Source organism: Netta rufina (genome assembly GCF_964035555.1).
Source record: "Netta rufina genome assembly, chromosome: Z".
In the NCBI taxonomy this organism is placed as follows: domain Eukaryota; kingdom Metazoa; phylum Chordata; class Aves; order Anseriformes; family Anatidae; genus Netta; species Netta rufina.
Window position 1 is genome coordinate 68,858,888 of NC_140126.1, and position 21,429 is coordinate 68,880,316.

The window sequence follows — 21,429 nt, forward strand, 5'->3', positions numbered from 1 at the left end:
TGGAAGAAATTATGCATTGAGAAAAATATGAAATCCCTCAAATTAATCTTTCAAATACCTGGAGTTTGACTCTCCTCTCTCTTACACTGGGATAAATCAAGAATAATTCCATTTCAGTGACTTAGACATACTAGCATAATTGGAGAATAAATTGAGCTTGCCTGCTCTCCCAGGATTTTAAAAGATTTACATTTTTAAGGCAAAATTATTTGCACTTCAAATTTTTACTCATACATTCAGAGGAAGAATCATGACCCCATGTCACAGACTGTGACCCTTTAATATATGATCTCTACCTGCTTAAACCCTGGCTGGAGTCTTCTTGCCACTCTGTGGGTTCAGTATCAGTTGGCTTAAGTTTGTCTCTGGTTTTAGTATTCACTGCTTAAAAAAAGCCAAACTAGATCTTCATGTTAAGTGATCAGTGAAGCTCTGAAACGTACCTCGTTCTATGTAGTCACTTTTACAGTGTTAAATTCGTGCTTGAAGATTAAAACATCAAACTAGTCATTATTGTATACAGGCAGAGCAGAGTTCCTACTGAATTTGAAAATCTGTCTTTTGATTTTTTGAGGATTTCCCAAACCTTCCACATCCATTGTTCAGCTTCACACAATGCCTTCACATATCTTTGTACTGTCCGTGCACCTCCATTGACTGAAATGTTTTTATGCCTGCCCTGTAGGTTTTTGTTTCTAGCAAGCCTATGTCATAGTTGCTTTCTACTGATTCTCTTCTACATGCAACTGAATATATTTTTTGATATATAAAGAGATAAAGTGTGTTGCATTGGTAGCCTAAGTCATCATGCCGTATAATATTCCAAAACAGAACAGAACAGTACCGGATTTTCTTACTTTTTTTTTTCAGTTAGTTGTATAACTCAGGAGAGCATAACTGAGGAGGATAATGCAGGAGGCATGCTACAGTAAGCATTTATTATTTTGTTCTCATTTCCTATGAGAAGATGAATGCGCTGACATTACCACAATAGAAAATGCATATGGTTGGCAAATGTCCACCATATTCTGAAAGCAGGTTGTTGTTGATGGCAACTTCAATGTGAGCCGTCTTTGTGTGCTTGGGAAGTGTAAGATGTGTGCCTGTTTGAGTTATCACACTAATCCCTGCTACCAGATAGCCTTTCATTCCTGTAACAAAAACGTAATCCTCTGCTGTTACTCGGTACTCATTGTTCTGGTCTGAAGAGGGAATTAGATTAAACAGAAGGCAATTTCTTGTTCCTCCCCTTGCTTCTGGACAAAGAACAACATGGTTCCCATCTAGGCAGTACTTAAATCTTTTGTTGAGAAGATCGTGCATGTGCATGTGCATATTTGCACATTTCATGAGTGTCCTCTCCCTTTAATGGCTGATACAGTTAAAATTGTTTCCATATTTCTAAAATTCCTGCCTTTTTTGTCATTCTTGAAGGTGCCAGATCAATGTTTGTTTACACTGGGGAACGTCCACACACTGTTTTGAACCTTTTTCCACCATCGTATTGTTGGCAAGGGAAAGCAACCTTTAATAAAAAATGTAATTGTTTTTACAGATTAGCACTGGAGAAAGGTGATCTTCAGGCAGTTTTTGTGGGTATAGAGGGTACGTTGTTGAGTGCGGACTGGTAACTAGAATTCTGGTACAATTTGGCACTACTCAACCCCAGAGAGGTGCCTGTGCGATCGATCAGTCACAAATGGGACCACTTGTATTCTTCAGATGAGGTTCCCTGACAAGTTCTTTCTCTTGCTGATAAACGCGTCATTGTATGCAAGGAGAAGATGCCTGCACCGAAGAGAGGAGAGTAGTAACTGTCCAAGAGGAATGTCTTTGAGGGGAAGAACAGGTGAACTGTATGAAGGGGATTTTTTTGCAAATGCTTTACTGAAAGTCCCAGAAGAAAATTTAAGAATTCCCAGCTCTAATTCTGCTTGGATACTTTTCCCTTTTTTCTCCTGAAAAGCTGTCACTTCTATTTATACGCTTTACTTTTGGGGCATTTTTGTACTTTTTTTTAAAAGTGTATTTAAAATACATATCTGTAACATTGAAGCCAATTTATAATGCTCATAGTCACCCCTTAACTTGTAACCACTATGACTGCTTTCTTCAAAATAAAACTGCAAATTTTTCTGAAAGTGAAATAAAAATATTATCTCTGGAAGCCATGCAAAACACCATGCTTTTCTTGGAAAGAAGTGCTAACTGTTCATACAGGTTGTTCTTTACGACATCATTCAGAAAATTTGATTTATTATGGTTGAATCTCCCTTGATGGGTTGAGGAAAAGGAGGCTAGAGTTTCTGTTGGTTTTGGGGGGCTGTTTTTTGTTGTTGTTGGTTTTGTTGTTTTTTTCCTTTTCAGTTGCCAAGAAAGCAGAATGCTGTTTTCATTACTAAGACAAATGTCAGAGTATTTTAGCATATAGTTACATAGTTTACAAAACAAACATAGCTGGTCCAATATCTACCAAAATACAAGACTGATAATGCCATAATCTTTGAAATCTGGGAAATGTAGTTCAACAGGAGAAACTAACTTTAGAGACAGATTACATCTTACCACATAACGGAGAAGACACTTGAAGGCATTTATGGTCAGGCTCAGTCACCTGATGGCTGTGGAGCTGTCCATTGCCAGTTGTCTGTACCATGCAGAGGTTCCTCAGACGGTGAAAAGTGTCTGCACTTAGGGCAGGAAATGAGAGACTGACTTACCTGCAGTCTGCAAGTGAACGTATGCCCATTAGAAAAATTTATAGACAATGAAATTAATGAAGTGAGAGGTTCACTAGTAAGTAACCTCAAAGTATTTGCTGAACTTTACATCGGGAGATATGTTTTTCAGCTCAAGTACCTTTGAGTTCTGTGTCAAATGGCAATCTAACCAGTCAGCACTTCACTTTATTAGCACCTGGTAAATAGTCACTCTCCTGTTCTCACATCAGTTTTGTAAAATAAATAAAGATAATTATTGTAATTTCCTGAATAATGGAATTCAGAACAAAGAGAGACTTATCCCACCCATCTGAAATTCTCATGTGAGAGGTCACTTTTCTGTATGCATTTTCCCTGTCTCTGAAGATATCTGTAAATCTCTTTAAGGCTTGTGCATTGGAGTAACACAGAGTTACAAATGTTAAATGGGATATAAATGTATAGAAAAGCATCTGGGAGCAGTTACTTTGATTAATTGGTTCATTGTTTGTGGTTCATACATTACTGAAAGCACAGTGTGTAGATCATCTATAAATCATAATGTGTAAATCAAGGGCAGGCATATTTGTGAGCTTCTTTGGCTAGTTTGGTGCTAAGAATTTGTGTGCATTAAATTTTGGTGTAGTTCTTCTGTAGGCTAGGATTTTGTCCGAGGTAACTTTGTACAGCTGTAAATCAGGAGTGTCTTCATGAGGTCAGTGCAGGTTTTATCGGTGGAAATCTGGTGTCTTCTGGGACTGTGCATCTGTTGAAGAGGATAATTCATGGACTTAACCTCAGTCCTCAATCAGACATTAAAGAGACCTTCAACAGGTTCAGTGGGCTTTAGTTCATCTCCGTACAACTCTACAGGCTTTAAGCTGAGAACATTCCTTCCCTAAGTGACTGGCTCTATGAGGAAGGATGGAGGAATGTAAAAAATGTAAAGCAACACATTGGAGAGGTAATACAAGCTGTAAAATGTGGTATCCTGAACTTCTTTTCTTCTTGTTTTATTTTGCTCAACAGCTTGTCCCCCAGGAACATACAAGCCTGAAGGTTCACCAGGTGGAATCAGTACTTGCATCTCCTGTCCCGACGAGAATCATACTTCTCCACCAGGAAGCACCTCCATTGAGGACTGTACATGCCGGGAGGGATATCGTGTCGTAGGACAAACCTGTGAAGGTAAGTGTTTCTAGCCAGAAACTGAATGGTCCTGTAATCCACGATGCAGTTCTGGGACAGCGTCATTATTTATCTTTGAAAGACGAGTCAAATTACATGCAAGATTTTGTGTGTCTCTCCAAAACAGCAGAAGTACCAAGGTGCAACTAGAATTGGAAATGGAAAAAAAAAAATGTTTTCCTTCAGTAGCCTGCTACATTCCAGCTGGTGTGATAACTCTGTTGTGGTTGTTTAATTATTTAGTTGTTCACTGCCCTGAACTGAAGCCCCCTGAAAATGGTTACTTTGTCCAGAATGTCTGCAACAATTACTTTAATGCGGCCTGTGGGATCCGGTGCAAAGCAGGATTTGATCTCGTGGGAAGCAGCATCAGGCTTTGTCAGCCAAATGGCCAATGGTCTGGATCAGAGGCTACTTGCAGAGGTATGGATGTGTGCTTGAAAAGTCATTTTCTTTTGGGATCGTTTGTTCTTAATAGTGATTTACTCTGATTGATCCCTGGTTAGGTGTGCAGGTCTGACACTCTTAGATGAAAGAGTCACCTCAGTCATTCTGTTTCCCTCCTTCCTAAAATGATAAGAGGATGTCTACAAAAGAGAACGTAGAGCATTATTTACTAGGTAGTTAGTCAAACATACAGCAAGACCTTGCCACACAAGTGTCTTACAACGGCCATCAGTCTTCTCACATAGCCAGGCATTGGCTTACAGTTCCTTCTTATGAAGAATTAAAGTAGGAAGGCCTTGAGTGTAGTCCTCTGAAGATTTTTGAGTGGAGTTTCACAGGGAAACAACTGACAGTATCCTAGGAGTTTGCTGTAAGGGAGCATCTGCTGGAAAAGTAATAAACAGAAAGATTGAAAGGGAGAAGACATGGGAAAGAACATGCTTAAAAGCATTCTTTATTTGTAGAGCTCTTACAAGTACGTAGGAAGACAGTTTGTTTTTTTTCATCACTTGCTTTTGCCTGAGGTTCTTGGTTGTTTAGAAGAAGGTGCATCCTCATGCTGTCCTGCCTGGTATTTCCCCCAAGGAGGGCCTGAAAAAGCAAGTAGCAGCCTTCATCTCCTCAACAACCACAGTTTATAGTTTAACATGTTTAACTCAAGTTGCATACACTTGATATTGGTCTGCACACCAGAATCTAGTAAATGAGAAGCAATCACCTCCTACAACTCTTGTCCTGGCCATGAATTTTGGGGAAGAAGTGGAGTAGGTTCTTGGAGGCTTTAGCACTTTATGCTACTACCAACACTGCAGCCCTTAAGGAAACAGCAACTGACGATTCTGAAAGTAGGGATCTGAGGTGCAGTTCCTTGGGGCGTTCTTAGAGCAGTTCACTTCTACTTACATTGAAGAGCTGTTCTTCAGATAATCTGGGAAAACTGTCTTCTTATATAGCTTCCAGTAACAGAAGACAGAAAGGATAAGCTTAAAATAAAAAATAAGCTGCTGTCCTGTACCTCTAGGGTGCCTTAAGAAGGCAAAAACAAAGAGATCAAAACACGGGTTGAAGATTCATACCACTTTAGGTAGACTTGGGTACTGGAGAATAGCTCCTGCCTGTCAAAGCTTTTGTTGCACAGTAGTGTAGAAAAGCGGAGAAAGCTGCAGTCAATGACAAATAAAGGATCCTTTATCTTCACTGTCTTTACTCAGGTGGAACTCTCTAGTACTTGGGAAAGCTTCTAGAGCAACTAAAAATATACACCTGCTGGGTGTAGGTGCATGATCTTCCTTTAGCTGGGGTTTTGTTTGGAAAAGTAAGGGAAAAAACTGCTTCGAGGTATTGTCTTGATGTTGAGTCAATTTCATTTGAAACATTGAAAGGACATATTTTTGCCTTTCTCGTGCCCCTCCATCATCCTGAAGACTTCCAATTAAAAAATATATATATTAAAAAATCCTACCTTTACATGTGCTGGATCTGCTACTCTCTATTCATTCGAACTATGGAAGGGAGCAAGATCAAAGACACGGTTTATAGCTGTCTTGTTAATCCCAGGGGTATTTTATCACATAAATTAGGACGGGACCTTAAAGGAAAATCCCTTCTCACTGCTTTGGATTTTGACATTAAACACTCCTCAATTGCTCTGCTAACTAAAATCTGCTGTGCTATTGGAAAGCAATTTATGCAGTTATGTCTTGCAATTAACTGTGACCCATGATAAAAAGCCCTATGAAGTGTGTATGTAATCCTGATAAATGTATTAGGAGAAAACACAGCGCAAGCAGAATATACCTTTGTTGTTGTTTTCCCTGACTTTAAGGAAATTTTTACTGGTCATGGAAAGTGCCTAATTGACAAGAGGATGGATTTGTGTTTTAAGACATGAAAACATAACCAGGATAATGTGGGCTCAATTCCCAGTTTCCAGCAGAGCCATACTGAAACTCTGAAAGAAAGTGAACACAGAAACACTGCGGAGGCAGGAGCACTGGGGAGTACAGCTAGCGTGGTCAGAAGAGGTGACTAGGCTTACCGAGTAGTGGAAGCACTCTCCATAGACATTACGTTGCTGAGGTGCTCCTCCTCAGTGCTCATAATTCATTCAGCCTTCCTCAATAATAACCACAGGGCTTCAGGGCTTGGTAGGATTTGCTTCCTTGTACCACAAGTTGGTTACTAAATGCTTCCATAGAAACAATGAAAGAGAAAGCCTATTCTCTTCTGCATGAAGCATATGTGATTCAGCTGCAAAATGTCATTCCTATTCACTGCACTGCAGTTAAGGTGCAGCTTATTAGAAAGCTGCTCAGAAGTGTTGAGTGTCACTAGCAAGATGGAAATTTCAAGGTCTTTTTTATACTCTTTCATGCACTCTCTAGTGACTGCCTGTCTGTATGTGTGCATGAGAGGAATAGTATTTTTAAAGAGTGAAGATGAGACAGTGGTAATACGAAGATGTATCAGATGCATCTGAGTGCCTTTTTTTTCTTTCTTTTATATCCAATATACCTAGGTATTCCTGCAGATTTTTTTTTTCACTCAGATTTCCTATAGCTATGTTCACATACAACATTATTTAATGAGTTTTTTTTTTTTTTTCAGCTTTGAGGGGCTTGTGGTTATTGCCATTTGTACACATGATTTCATTTGAAGGAGAGGTCAGCATATTTCCCCTTTTATTCGTTTTAGGGAGTATCATGCTCAGTTCAGTCCACATGTCCAGCTGCCGGCATGTCTTGTCTCATCAGTATGCACAGTAAACAACTACTGGGAAGACGAGAGAAAGTTGCCAAGTTGGCTTACTTTCAAGTGTCTTTGGAGAGGAGCTTGTGGTCTGCCTCCTACCAAGCAGCAGCTAGGATGGTTTACTTGGTAAAATTGGCATTCCTACCGCAGCAGAGAAGCCGTCCACAGCTCTGAAGCCATACATTGTGAGAGCTTGCCCCCTGCCTGCAAGGTCAACAGAAGCTGTGGAAATAGTCCTGAGAAAAGAATAGTTTAGGGAGCTGCAGCCTGCTTGATTACATTTTTGATCAGCCACACTGTTTGCCTTTATGTATGCTTTTCTCCCACTAATAACTTTTGAACCAGTATCCTCCAGCCTTGCCTGAGGATAGTTTTCAATGATACAAGTTTTCCATAGCTTTGGAAAATCAGCAGCTAGTTAGAGAAGAGAGGCATGAATTGTTGAGGGGAAAGGTACAGTAGAACCTCAGCAGGCATCTATCTACTCATTTCGGCTTGCTGTCACCCTGTCATGTATATATATTATCATCATCATCGTATAATTATGTCCAGTCAATGGGTGTGTATGGCTCAGCTGTTCAACGCAGGTGACCCCAAAGGTGTGTGTGTACAGAGGGTAGCAAGGGGATGAAAGGAAAGAGCCAGGTACTGGCTGAAGAGGAGAAGGGGAGATAAAGAAAATAAATCGAGGCCTTACCAGTGCCTGCATCAATAAATTAAGGAGTGCCTAAGGATGTTCCCAAGCACTGGGACACAGCCATCTGCTCTGTTAAGCTCTTAGCTTCTTCCCTGGCATGCCCTCAGCCCATACCAGACTGGCAGTTTGGAATTTCCCAAACTGTCAGGCACAGCTGGGGAATTAGAAACATAAGAAAGATCCAAAATTTTCCATAGGATTGCATTTGCATGCAATCCTGGAGGCTGATAGACTTTACTAGAATAGGTTACCTGGTGCCAAATGTCTCCAAAGGTTGGGAACTTTCCTGGGGATAACGAATTTGCTAACTTAATCAGAATTTAGGATGGTGTAGAATTGTGTTCCTAACCTCATACGTGTTACATAAGACACTCTCTCAAGAAAAGGAAGGCATCAATCGTTCCAGCCCTAATCCGTAACTCTGTTCCAACTTCTGTAACTAGTGTACAAAACAGTACCTTCCCTATCCCTGAAAACCTTAGGACTAGAGTTACTCCCTGGGTTCTCAGTGTTGCAGAGTGAACTTTTTTTTTCCCCCTTTGCAGTTCGGACATGTCCCAAACTTCGGGCTCCTGAAAATGGTCAAATTAATTGTTCAACAGCTGACGTCTCCTATAAGACAGTATGTTTACTGACCTGCAATGAAGGCTATGAAATAGAAGGAAATGCCAAACTCACCTGCCTGGGAACCTCACAGTGGGATTCAAAGGAGCCAAAGTGTGTGGGTAGGTATCTGGTTGCACTCAGTTCATGTCAGAGCAAAGCCTTTCCTGATGTGCTGTCATAAGTGAGAAACTCTAACAATTTCAATAGCTGATGAAGCCAAGGTGAGAGTGAGAATTTGTTTATGGGTGTTTCATACAGATTTTAAAGTTTGGGAGGGGTGAAACCATTTGTAAATGGAATAAGCAGGAAGATTAACATTCAGATCTAGCACAGACAACCAATAGCCAAAAGGTTGTTGAATCTGGCGAGTCACTGTGATGTGATAAGTTGTAAGAAACACACATCTTGTAGACTTACACCACAGATTAACTGTGAACAAAGAGGTTTGAGTTACCCTCTTAAAGCTAAAGGCTCAGGTGTGTCAGACAGGCATTGTGAGTGCCAAACAGAGTTGTGGCTGTTGTTTGTGATGAACTCACAGCAGGAAATAAGTTGAGAAATATTAGGAACCAAAACACTAAGGCAGAATTCAGAGGTCACACCAAATGTGCAGCAGTAGGTAGGCATATATTGCTGTTCAGACACTTTCAGTTACACAGAGAAATAAAGGATTGTAGATTTCTGAAGTACCCAGTCGAGACTACTGACAGGTACTGAATTCACTTAGAAGCTTAAGAGGAAGAAATAGCAGCTAAAACACTTCTGAGGTTAGACTGCAAGAAAAAGAGCACAAGCTTAAAAGTCCAACATTTCAAAAGCTGATCTGGTGCCGACTAAAGCTTGAGTTAAGTACATGCCACCTGGCTCCAGTTAGGGTAATGCTGGCAGGGTAATTTGGGTTGAACCTGTGACTATTTTTGAACTACAGTCCTAAAGATGTGGACTTTGCTTGAGACAAGAATAAATTTCTAACTGTAGATATGTGTTCTAAAATCAAAAAGTATTAATTTATCAGGAGAGTTCATTAAGAGATCCTAATCTCTCTTCTGTTGAAGTCAGTGTAAAAACTTCAATTAACTTCAAAAGGAAGGGACCTTGAAATCCTGTTGGAAGATTATAATTGGAAGATTAACTATATTCATCAGTTGAACTCATCCTTCCTAGCTTAGCATTTTGATTATTAAAATCCATCTCTTCCCTGTATCAGATTTCTTCACACCATGCAATTTTCCTTCCGTGCCCGGATTACCCTTGGCAATGGCTTATTTTTGCTGAATCTGAAAATCCAGTATAAAAGTAAGCTTTGGTTGTCCCAGAGGGAAACGTGTGAGCTAGAAACAGCCTCTGCCATCAGGCTTCCTGAGATTCCTTCTCAGTACTGGTGTGTGGAGTTTCATTCAGAGAAAGATATAAACGAGGAGACTCTTAAGAGCATGTCCCCTTCAAAACGTATCCTTCGTACTCATTTTCAGAACGTTCATCATTATCATAGAAGTGTTCCCTATTTATTTTTAATCCAAGCAGTTTCTAACTATTATTTGTCATCTGCTGGATGAAAGAAACCAAACATCCTTGTGTATTTATGCATATGTAGTTAATAACTTATCTATTTCCAACCCTTCTGTTGACAAAATGAAGTGGGATTAGGGTCGGTCTCCTGCCTTGGAACAGATCTCTTGGATCGCAGGGTACACTTGTAGCTGTTTTTCTGAGTGCTTTCCAGTTTGAGTGGACATCAATGCAAAGTTTACCATATTTAAAAGTTAACTCTGTAAGACTGTACTACAACCGTCTGTAAACATTATTGCCACAGTGTCATCACATAATCTGGATTGTTTACAGGCACTTCTGTGAGGTCTGTTTCATATACGTTTTTTTCCAAGAGAGTGGAAGTTAATGCTTATTTGCTATTTGCATGTATTTTTAAGTCTTTTTTTTTTTCATGGTGTTTGCAATTAGCTAGCTTTGCGTAGGTTGCATTACATTACAGACTGCTTAAAAACGAAATACTTGCTAAAAGGAAAGGCTTTATCTTCTGTCCAAATTGAAAAAAATATATTTCCTCAGTCATGTTCTTGTGTTTCTTCACCCTGTGATGAAGGCCTAATATTAAGCACATTAAAATTAATGAACTTTGCAGGATACCGTTCCCCTTGCTTTGTTCAAGTGTCCATGAAGAAAGATAAAATCCGGATGGCATCCAGGGTGTTGATGCCATCTAGTGTTAAAAAAATTAGTACTCCACAATTCTAATAGCGGTTGACCGATAACTTTCCCTGAAATGTCTTTGTAAAGGGGTTGAAGGAAGGAAGCGTGATTTGCTTGGTAATCTATTTGTTAGTTACTGTATTGAATCATCTTGGTCTCTTAGAATCATAGACCAGCCCAGGTTGGAAGTGACCCTGAAAGATACCATCACTCTGTTCCTCAGAGTCCGGACTTCCTGGTCAGCTTTATCAGACCATGTAACTGAGCACAAATAAAAAAGCCAAACAACAATAATACAGCTTATTTGTTTGTTTGTTTGTTTGTTTCTGGTAAAAACCTGTCCCACTTTAAACAGATTCCCTGTGGCTAGATATGCCAAAGGTTATCCTGAAACTTTGTTATTTCAGGATTGTGCTCTGCTAGGGTCTTGCTAGTACACTTGGAAACATCTTTATCAGGACTGTTACCACTTAGCCAAGAGCTGTAGTTTTCTTTTTCCTACACTGTGCCTTTTACAGCCTTGCTTCTACTTATTCCCTGAGTACCATTCATCTTAATGCTTTTAGCTTGTCCTTTCAGACATTGTTTTTTTCCAGTTCGTGATCTTTCTTCTATTTGTCAGTATCCTTCCATGGTGACCAACCAAAGATTAGATTTTATTTTTTTTCTGATGGAGTTGTTCTGCATTTCACAGCCAAAAGCATCTACCTGCAGTGAATGTGTTAACATTTACAATCTTTGCAGCCTGTTGAAATATCTGTTCTGAAGCTGCAGCCTGTTGCAGTTATTAATTGCTTAGACTTAGACACATTTTCAGTATTGCGAGTTTAGAGGACAGGAAATACTTAAAATGCTTAGAGTATTTAAGATTTGTTTCATGCAGAAGAACCAGTTTTCAGTGACTGCTGCATATATGGGGAGAATATATGCCCCTTCTTTGGGAAAGAAAAAGGATATGTACTGTTTTGAATGTGAATCACTTCTGTGTCATTAAACCATCGCTAAGAGATGAACAGAGCTTTGCCTTCTGTAGCTGTGTTGTTTTGTTCTGTGTGTGTGCCTTTGTGTAGAAACTTTCCTGCTTTCTTCACCAAATAGCTAAAGAGTTACAGTTCTTCTCATTTGCTATAGTCAATGAAGCATTTTTCTTGTGTCTTTGTTCATTACCTGTTGGAAGAATCACTCCTGAAAGTCTTCTTATCGGAATTAATGTGATAAACATTTTTGTCCTGTTTGTTAATGACTGCATGTTTGAAGTAAAAATAATACTCCTTGTCTCACATGGTAAAAACAACAGCTCAAAACTGAACAAGGCTGTGAGAATTGGACATGTTTACATACATTGCATTGTTTGGAAGTTTACACTTCAGTGCAAATATTCTTCAGATTTTGTATTGAATTCTAGTTACAAAACAGTTCAAAACCTCAATTCTAAGCCTCAAAGCAATCATCATCCCTTCTTAACATTGGAGGGATGTTCAGCTGCCTTTTATTGTTACCCTCAATCTTTGCATCTGGGTCTGAACACAGTCAAGACCAATCCTAGCTTCACTCAGTTTGAAGTACAGTAGGCAAAATCACATGCCATATCTCTGATCTCAGGTCAGCTCATGGCATGGTGTCCTTTTCTGTCTCTCATCCTTATTTACATTATTTCATTTAATGTAAAAGCTGTACAAGAAGGCAACAAATGCAAGACCATTGCTCGAAAGAGCTGATTTCCATAGAAAGCAAGGGAATGCAACTTCAAAGTAATCATGAAAGATCAAGTTGTTTAAAAAAAAAAGGTGGCTGGGGGGGAGGGAGAGCGAAATATAGTGGAGCCACATGAAGAATATCTTTGTGTCTCACTGAAAAGCATAAGCAGGAAAATCATAGAAACACAGAATCATAGCATGGATTGGGTTGGAAAGAACCCTAAACCTCACCTCATCCAACCCTCATGACGTGGGCAGGGACATTTCTAGATCAGGGTGCCCAAGGCCCCATCCAGCCTGGCCTTGAACACTTCCAGGGATGGGGCATCCACAGCTTCTCAGGGCAGCCTGTCCAAGTGTCTTATCACCTTTATCGTGAAGCATTCCTTCCTTATTTCTAATCTAAATCTACTCTCTTTTAGTTGAAAGCCATTCCCTCTTGTCCTGCACCTATACCCCCTGACAAAGAGTCCCTCCCCAGCTCTACTGTAGGCCCCCTTTAGGCACTGGAAGGCCTCTCTAAGGCCTCCTCAGAGCTTTCTCTTCTCCAGGCTGGATCCCAACTCCCTCAGCCTGTCTTTACAGGAAAAGTTCCAGCCCTCTGATTGTCTTCGTGGTCCTCCTCTGTACCTGCTCTAACAGGACCTGGTGTCCTGGATGCTGTTTACTTCAGTAAGCACTGGAATACAGAATTTGAGTAGTTTCTACTGTTTTATACACTCACAGTGCATGCAGACTCGTGAATTAAAGGTCTGTATGTTTTGTGTTCCCTCTGAGTTGCCATATGACTTAATTTGCAGATTTGTTGGAATGTACTTTTTTACATATGTCAGTTAAAAGATATGTCTTAATGGTCTCTTGTAGAAATGCGTTGCCCCACCTTCCAGAAACCAGCAGGAATAACAGTTTTCCCTCCAAGATGTGGGCTGGAACCAGCTGTTTCTGGGACTGTGTGCCAACTGAGCTGTCCCCAAGGATTCCTCTTGTCTGGAGCTAGAGAAGAACTAAGGTGCATTTCATTTGGGAGATGGAGTGCAAACATCCAGGAGGCTCATTGTAAAGGTAGAGACCAGCACAAAATACTTCTGTGTACACATGCGCAGAATTGAAGGGAAACAGGAATAGCTGAGAAAAGACAGATTTGAACTGGGGAAAGCATGATTTAAGCAGTATGTAAGAAGTGTTGTCCATACCATTATAGCTTGGTTCTCAAATTTACTTGAGTTAGTAATACTAATGTGAAATACAAAGTTTGCTTAAGTGCATTCTTAAAAGCGTTCATTGTTGGCTGTCACTCCTTGGATGAGAAGTACAAGAAGGATGAGGTGTGGGGACACTGCCCGCTAAAAGGCCTGATGTGAAGATAAATTTGAAATTTCAAAGTAAAAGTGAAAGATCTTAGCTTAAACATAGTCAGAGTGGAACCCACACTCCTATTAAAACAGCAGTAACAGTAATGCTTCCAGTGATTTAGCACAGATTTATGTAAGCACTGTAGTCTGAGCAGACCTGTACTGACTGTGCAAGTCCTGGCTGATACACAGGGTATGGAAGGATGCTTCTTTTCAGTTGGCTCTGACCTGACTACAGCTGTAGACGTGTCCTCAGTAATAATAGCACACAAGAGTCAGTGCCAAAACTGATGGAAAGAAGTGCACAGAGTCTGTAGAGGAGCAGGAAATCGTTGCATGCATTTGAAGGGTCCTGCCGTGTTTGCCTAATTCTAGCATTGTAAGGTAATTTATTCTCTTACATGCATGCACACTGAGTTGGAAGGAGTTTGGCTTTGGATTACAGGACACAAGTGAAAGTGTAATTTGTCTGGAAATAGGCTATTCACGTCTTTGTGAACCACTGTGCTCCTAGAGCTAATGCTTCCACCCCAAACAGGGGCCTTCACCAGCCACTGCATGAAAGAACAGGACAGAAAACAGTTATGGCAGTCGTCTTGCCAAGTCACTACAGAAACTGAGGTGGGAACTTTTTCCTCTGCAGTGGCCAAGGAGATTTTATCCTTTCCTTTAAACATATCATTTCCCACTCTGTGATGTACCACATTGTTTTTCTGAATCTCTGTGTAAACCTGTGCCAAACCACAGTTTTTAATATTTGATGGGATCCCAGCACAGGGCTACGAGCTGAAGCATTTGGATCAAGATAAAGCAGCATGGCTTGGGTTCAAGCTTTTAGATATTACCAGTGCATAAAACCCTAAAGTAAGAGGCACCAAGAATCTCTGAAAGTTATTCTTCTCTAGTAAAAATGAGCAGTGGCCTCTCGGTTGCTTTCAGTCTTATTATTGTCTCTCTCTATTTTGCTGCCAAAATATTTTCCCAGTTCAAAACAGCCATTTTCCTTCTGACTTATTTATTAGCCTTTCTACAAAATTTCACTTTTAAATGGAATTTGCTCCAGCCTGAAGGCTGTGGTCAGGGGAGTGTGAATTATAACTGGTAGTTATTAAAAGAGTTCACTTCTACTAAAATTTTCATCAGAATGAGTTCAGAGGAAGGCAAAACCACTTGTATTTATTGCTTTGCACTCTTAATTACAGGGGTTTAATTGTCTGACTTATGTCTTTACTGGAACTATGTAGTAATAAAAATGTAAGTGGTATCAGTCTTGAGTTGTTTTAAAGCCTCCTGGGCATGGATGAGTTCAGAGCTGAATGCTGTCCTTGTCTCATGAGTCTTGAGACCATTTATCAAACAATACTACAGCAATAAAATAACTTGACCACAAATGTTTTGAGAGGCCCTGTGCCAGGGAGATGAAGAAATACTTTGTCGGAGAAACTTTGAAGCTTAAATGTTGGTGGTGATGTTACCCATATCGTACCACCAGTACTTTGAAATCATTCCACATTGTCACATATGTCACAATAAGAGCTCATTAGTCCTAGTCAGTACCTTGTAGAAAGCATTTATTAAACAACATTTCCAGTAACTGTTGACAGAAATCTTGTTAGTGCTTCTTTCAAGTCAGTTCCACACTATGTTACGGGGCATTTGAGAGTGACTACTGGCTTGCTCATGGTACATATCCTGTCAGAAATAATTTTCTTTATGTCACTGATGATCAGAAACAAGTGTTTACACCTGTATGTGTCATGTGTGTGGGCAGTGAAAGGATAGAGAAGACATTCCTTCTTAATGAGTAGATGTGTGTAATGAATAGATGAATAATGAAACAATTAATTCTGTCTTATTTATGCTTTGTTTTATGGTTGTATGCAGAAACCAGAATCTCATTGTGTTAGGTGATGTTCAAAAATAAAACAAAACAGTCACTTCTCATGTAGAATTTACTGTTTATATAAGAGCCAGTAAGCAAGAATTAAAAAGTGGCAGAGACCGTACCTTTGCAAAAATGTGTATATATTCCAGGCAACACAAAAAAGCAGTAGTTATAACGACTTGAAGTCTAACAATTACATAGATTTTATTTCTATAATACCACATATAAAATATTTGTCTTCTGGATCAGATATTGAAGCTCCTTGGATCCGCTGTCCAGAAAACATTGAGACTGAGACCCTGGAACATCAGAACTCTGCTAATATCAGCTGGCAGATCCCAATAGCTGAGGATAACTCTGGAGATGAGGCAAGTTAAAACCTTTACATTTGTCTGGGTGCATTCTTTTTTAGCTAGTTATTTCCAATTAATTTTCTGAACCACTGGAATTTCTTTCTTGTGACAAGCAGGAGTAGAAGACAAATCTGCTGAAAACCTTGTATATTGAGAATTCAGCATTTTCTGTCCCGTTTAGGATTATGTAGTCACAGGACACTCTGCATGGTTGATTTATGTGGTCAAAAGGAAGAATGTGCCCTTGTTTATAAAATGGAGACAGCTGCTTTAAAATTAGCTCTTAGAATGTGAAGGAGTTTAATAAATGCTTCTCAAAAGGAAGTAAACCCGTTCATTAATCTAAAAGGCTAACAAGAGCACACTGTGATAAGTAAAAACGCATTTCAGCTTCCCAAATGAGAAAGAAAAATCCCATTTTCTTATCCTATGCAAGGTTCAGACATGGGCCTTTGGCTACTATGGGTATCAGAGGTCTAGGAATGGAGTTTAGGAAAATTTGCTCCAGAGCTATTTCATAAAGAGTAACACTCCCTACAGGCTCAGACATGATCAAGTTACAGCAACTGTGAATGAATTATCATGAGTCAGCAGAGGAAGAGTGGCTGTATGTATGTATGCCCTGAATTTGCTGCAAACGCAGGAGATTCTTGCATTTGGAAACTGTGAGCAATCCCAGGAAAAGAGGTTTAAGTTCCCACAGGTTTTGGAGCAGCACAGCCATAGTCAGATACTGTAGCTCCACTGACCCAGAGTCATTCACTGAGCTGTAGAATTGAAGTGCCTTCACCCACAGTTGTAGCTGGTTTGTCAAAGCCACAGTGGCTCAGATGAAGCCAGTTCTCTTCAAGAGAGGTTCCTTAATGCAGTTCAAACCCGTATGAAAGAGCTGTAGTCAGCAAGTAGGTGCTATTACTCCAAAAGCAGGGTTCTTCTGCGGTACTGGAATGTATTGAAGCATCTGTGGGCTATTAACTCATACAAATATGTAAATTAAAGCTGCATCTGCAAGTACTCACAGCACACAACCGTCTGCCCCACACATCTCCCAGGTCTGCTGCCCTTGCTGCTGGAAACATGAACTGCAGACAAAGCAGGTTCTGAGCTGACACAGTTTGTGTGCAGCGTAAGGAGCCTGTCTCAGACTGTCTTACTGCACAGTGCTGCAAACTTCAGCAGATCAGGGTCCAAATCCTGACTGAGTAAAGTTGCTATAAGGAAGGTAGTCTTGGGAAGGGAAGAAAGGCACTCTCTTGCAAAGTCCACTCTCATTACTTGAAGAGGCTATTAGCATTATGCAAGAGCAGGGTCAACATTAAAGGATACCATTTTGTGCCCATTTCTTGTAACATATGAGTGTTATGAATACTGGCCTGTTTTGTTTGTTCTTGTTGTTGTGGTTTTTTTTTAAGTAACAAGTGTCTTCCTATAAAAGGTGTCAGTGCACGTTACCCCAGCTTTCATACCACCGTATCTCCTCCCGATTGGCGAAGTTGCCATTACTTACACAGCAGTTGATAAGTCAGGCAATGAGGCAAGCTGTACATTCAGTGTCAAGGTTATTGGTAAGTGCTGTTAAAAACTGTTGGGGAAGAGTCTGTCATGGTTGAAACCTTCTCATTTTGTGCAGAAAAAGATGGTGGATCACCACGGCCTTTCTGTGTACCTGGATAAATCCAGAAATAATGCCATCTCCATAAATGCATTGCTTATCTTGGGCCACAGTTCACATAGCATGCAGTCATTGCTATGTAGAAAGCAAACAGAATGCAGAAACCATGACTTCAGCCAAAGAAATTGTATTGTATTACTGCTGTGCCATTCCCTTAGTGTCTATGAGATGTAGCAGTTACTCACAGGTGCACACCTAACTTTATTGTGTCTTCTGATGCAAACTTAAAACTGCTTTTTACTTGACTTCTGATTATACTTTTCACTTGAGTGTGGCTGCAGTTCAGTGAGCTAATGTCATGCTGTCCCTTCAAATTCTGTAGATGCAGAACCTCCTGTAATTGACAGATGCAGATCTCCACCACCCATACAGGCAGTAGAGAAGGACTACCCAGCAACATGGGAAGAACCACAATTTTCAGACAATTCAGGTGAGATAGTGCACCCAAAAAACGCACACAACTGTAAAATTGTAGAGAGTTTCAATCTGTTCACTCTTGGAGTTTGTGATTTTATTATTATTATTTATTTTTAAGAGCACATCATTTGGAAGAGAAGACCTGCTACCATTTCTTTCTCCATTTGTTGAGGTTGAGTGTGAGCAACCATGTTTAGCTCACCGATATTCTAAGTTGTCTTTTAACTCTTCTAGGTGCTCCACTGACTATTGCTAGGAGTCACGCACCTGGAGATCTCTTTCCAAAAGGAGAGACAACAGTTCAGTACACAGCCGTGGATTCCTCTGGCAATAACAGGACATGTGAGATTCACATTGTCATCAAAGGTTTGTTGTCTTCTGCCTGCTGGCACAGTTCAATAACGCGTTAGTCATGATGTGGTACTACAGCTTGGTATTCTCAGACCAGCAAAAGTGTATGGCTTTGTTGTAACTGAATATCATAAACAATTCAAGTCAACTCCAACCTTCATTCAGTCTCCAGTTTTCTTTTGGGTATTCCTAGTTTCAGTTGGAGTAACTTGAAGGCAGTTAGGATATCAGTTAGTACCTGTGAATAAATTACCTAAGCAGCAAGCAGTGAATTTAGCCCTATAAGTTCAAATTAGGTGTAAAAACGATGAAACTAGTATTAATTAAAGCAGTAAAACTTCTGGTAATGGATCCAGAAGTGACAAATACAGTGTGAAATGAATTAATAGGTGTTACTGAAGCCTAACTTGAAATCCGTACTTAAAAAGGAAAAAGATATGGAAATATTTTTCTAATCACCTACAAATACTGTAGCAGACACTAGAACATGCTTTAGGTTTTAGAAACTGTCTTTGTCTATATATATATACTTACATGTTTGTGTTGCTTGCACAGACAGCTTTTCCCCACAGTTTACGTTCTTCTTTAGAACACATCAGTAATTTGGCAGATAAAGAATGAAAACTGTACTCTCTCTCTGCCCTCTGGTGCTTATGTCTCAGTTGAACATCTGTATAAACAAATGGTATTGAAGAGAGTGTCTAAAATCCAGTCATGTAGACTGGACTTCTGGTTATAGCTTTACAAAAGGTAAATTGCAAATGGTTGTGCTACTTGCAGATTTGCTTTTGTAACTCTTAGCAAGGACAAGCCAGTTTGTAGAACTGGTGTTATTTCAAGTCTGCACCACACCAGACTTTTTGTGGTCTCTGTGCTCCTAAGATGTTTTCCGATGTTCACAATCTCATTCAAATTTGGACTGAACATAGGTTAGAACTGAGATTTGATTTGGTTTAACCCAGCGGGCAGCTAAATGCCACTCAGCCACTTGCTCGCTCTCCCCAGGTGGGATGGAGGAAAGTATTGGAAAAGTAAAAGTGCAGGAAGTATCCTGGCTGTGTCCCTTCCCAGCTCCTTGTGCACCCCCAGCCTCCTCCTGGTGGTACAACACAAGGAGCTCGAAAGGCCTTGGGCAAAGCTCTGTAAGCACTGCATTGCAACAACTAAACATCAGTGTGTTATCACCAGTATTTTCATCAAATATCCAAACCACAGTATCATGTGAACCTTTATGAAGAAAATAACTCTGTCCCAGCCAAAACCATGACAGGTTTTGTAGTCAGTCAATCCTGAGATAATTTTGATAAGTCTGCGTGTTGTTGCAACAGTGGAGAATGGACAGTGCTCAGTTTTAGAATTCAGGGTGCAATACAGTTTACTATAATTCATTATATGACAGTTCATGTAAAAATTTAGATTTTTTTTTTATTACTTCAGTGGGTATGTACTTGAGTGAGCAAATTTGAAGTACAGGTGATTTTGAGTCTTGCATTATGGAGTTTTTTTTTTAATTTCTCAAATGTATCACAATATTTTTTTTCTTTTTTAAGTTTTCACATTTCTGGTTTCAAATTCAAAGGCAGAGTTTGAGAATAATTTAGTAGTAGTCTGATTCAGGTTTTTTTGCAAGTAATGAATACCACAGGCTTCAACTGCAACTTTTTGGAAATGCTGTTTTCCCATGTGTTTATTTAATTCACCAAATTCATCAATAAGCATCTTTGTATTTTTTTTATTTGTTTTCTTTTTACTCTTCATAGGTTCTCCCTGTGAAATTCCTTTTGAGCCCACAAATGGAGATTTCACATGCACGTCAGATGAAAAAGGTGTTAATTGCACCTTGCGCTGTGCAGAGGGTTACAGCTTTTCAGAAGGATCAAATGAAAACTACTACTGTGCATATGAGGATGGTGTCTGGAAGCCACCTTATTCTCCAGAGTGGCCTGACTGCTCTTGTAAGTCTAACTGTTGTTATTTTTAGCCTGTGTTTTTTGAAATGAATCTGCATCTTATCAAGCAATGTGTTTAATGCTGAAGTAAATGAAAATATTTTAGAAATTACAACTGTAATATGATATAATGATATGTCTAATGATAATGATAAAGCTGTATAATGATAACTAATCTTCTCTGCTTCCAAATTGTTACAAGCATTGAAAATGAATGCATGGAAGTCCCTAAACGTATTATTACTTCAGAAGATTTCTAAAATACAAAAATAGTCGATTTGTATCCTGGAAAGCACAAGATAACAAAGATGGCAAAGCAGACAAGGCTTATCAATAGTTTGTCTGTGAACACTAACAGTGCCTTTTCAACAGGAATTTCAACAGTATTTGCAAATTAGCAGTGCAAATGTATTTGTAAAATCAGTGCATGCTGTAATTACATGCATACTTACCACCAAATCAGAAGCTTGTATGTTTATCCTTTGAGAGGAACACATACAAAACTTTAGTTATGAACTGTCTCAGCTTCAGTGACATTCTAAAAATAAGTATATGAGATCTAGATATGAAGTTAGACTTGGCATCACATTGCATCCACTTCAATCAGAACGGATTCTTTGGTTCCAGCAAATAGCAGTATTTCAGCTGTGAGCAAATGGAAGTTATGTTTCATAGCTATTTAGCAACTGAGATGCATAACGTGGACACTTAGGAGCTTTGCTCCTTTCTTCATATTTAGCCTTGCAGCATTAGTAATAGTTCTTTCAATATTTTTTTTTCTCTCTCTCTATAGAAATAAGAGTGCAGTTTAGGATTTTGACAGCTCACAAGTTTTTCCATTAAGAAAATGCTGGAAAATTAAATTTAAGAAAATTTCCATTAAGAAAAAATATGCCATTTTCCTTTAATATCTTACAGCTTTCCCATTAAGCCATTGTGGAAATTTGATGTCTGTCAAGGGGTAATTAGTGTATTTTCATATTTGTCTGCATTGGCTGAGATGTGTATGATATTTTAGGGAAACAGTCATGTTTTCTTGTATATATACTGTGAATTTGAGTTGCTGATTTGAAGATAATGCTTCTTAGCTTAGTATATTCCAGTTTTAGCCAGTCCTCTGAAACTATTGTGCTGACCAATAAAAAATCTGCTGCAAC

At 39.5% G+C, this 21,429-nt stretch overlaps 1 protein-coding gene across 1 annotated transcript in view; it reads left to right on the forward strand.

Moving 5' to 3' along the window:
- Positions 1-21,429, forward strand: part of SVEP1 (sushi, von Willebrand factor type A, EGF and pentraxin domain containing 1) — a 101,033-nt gene that overhangs the window by 20,176 nt on the left and 59,428 nt on the right. Inside the window, exons 3-11 of the mRNA XM_084305623.1 lie at positions 3,729-3,887; positions 4,131-4,310; positions 8,328-8,507; positions 13,158-13,355; positions 15,780-15,898; positions 17,319-17,448; positions 17,878-17,985; positions 18,207-18,338; positions 20,084-20,278. Coding sequence (XP_084161749.1) covers positions 3,729-3,887; positions 4,131-4,310; positions 8,328-8,507; positions 13,158-13,355; positions 15,780-15,898; positions 17,319-17,448; positions 17,878-17,985; positions 18,207-18,338; positions 20,084-20,278 — 1,401 coding nt within the window. The remainder of the gene's footprint in view (positions 1-3,728; positions 3,888-4,130; positions 4,311-8,327; positions 8,508-13,157; positions 13,356-15,779; positions 15,899-17,318; positions 17,449-17,877; positions 17,986-18,206; positions 18,339-20,083; positions 20,279-21,429) is intronic.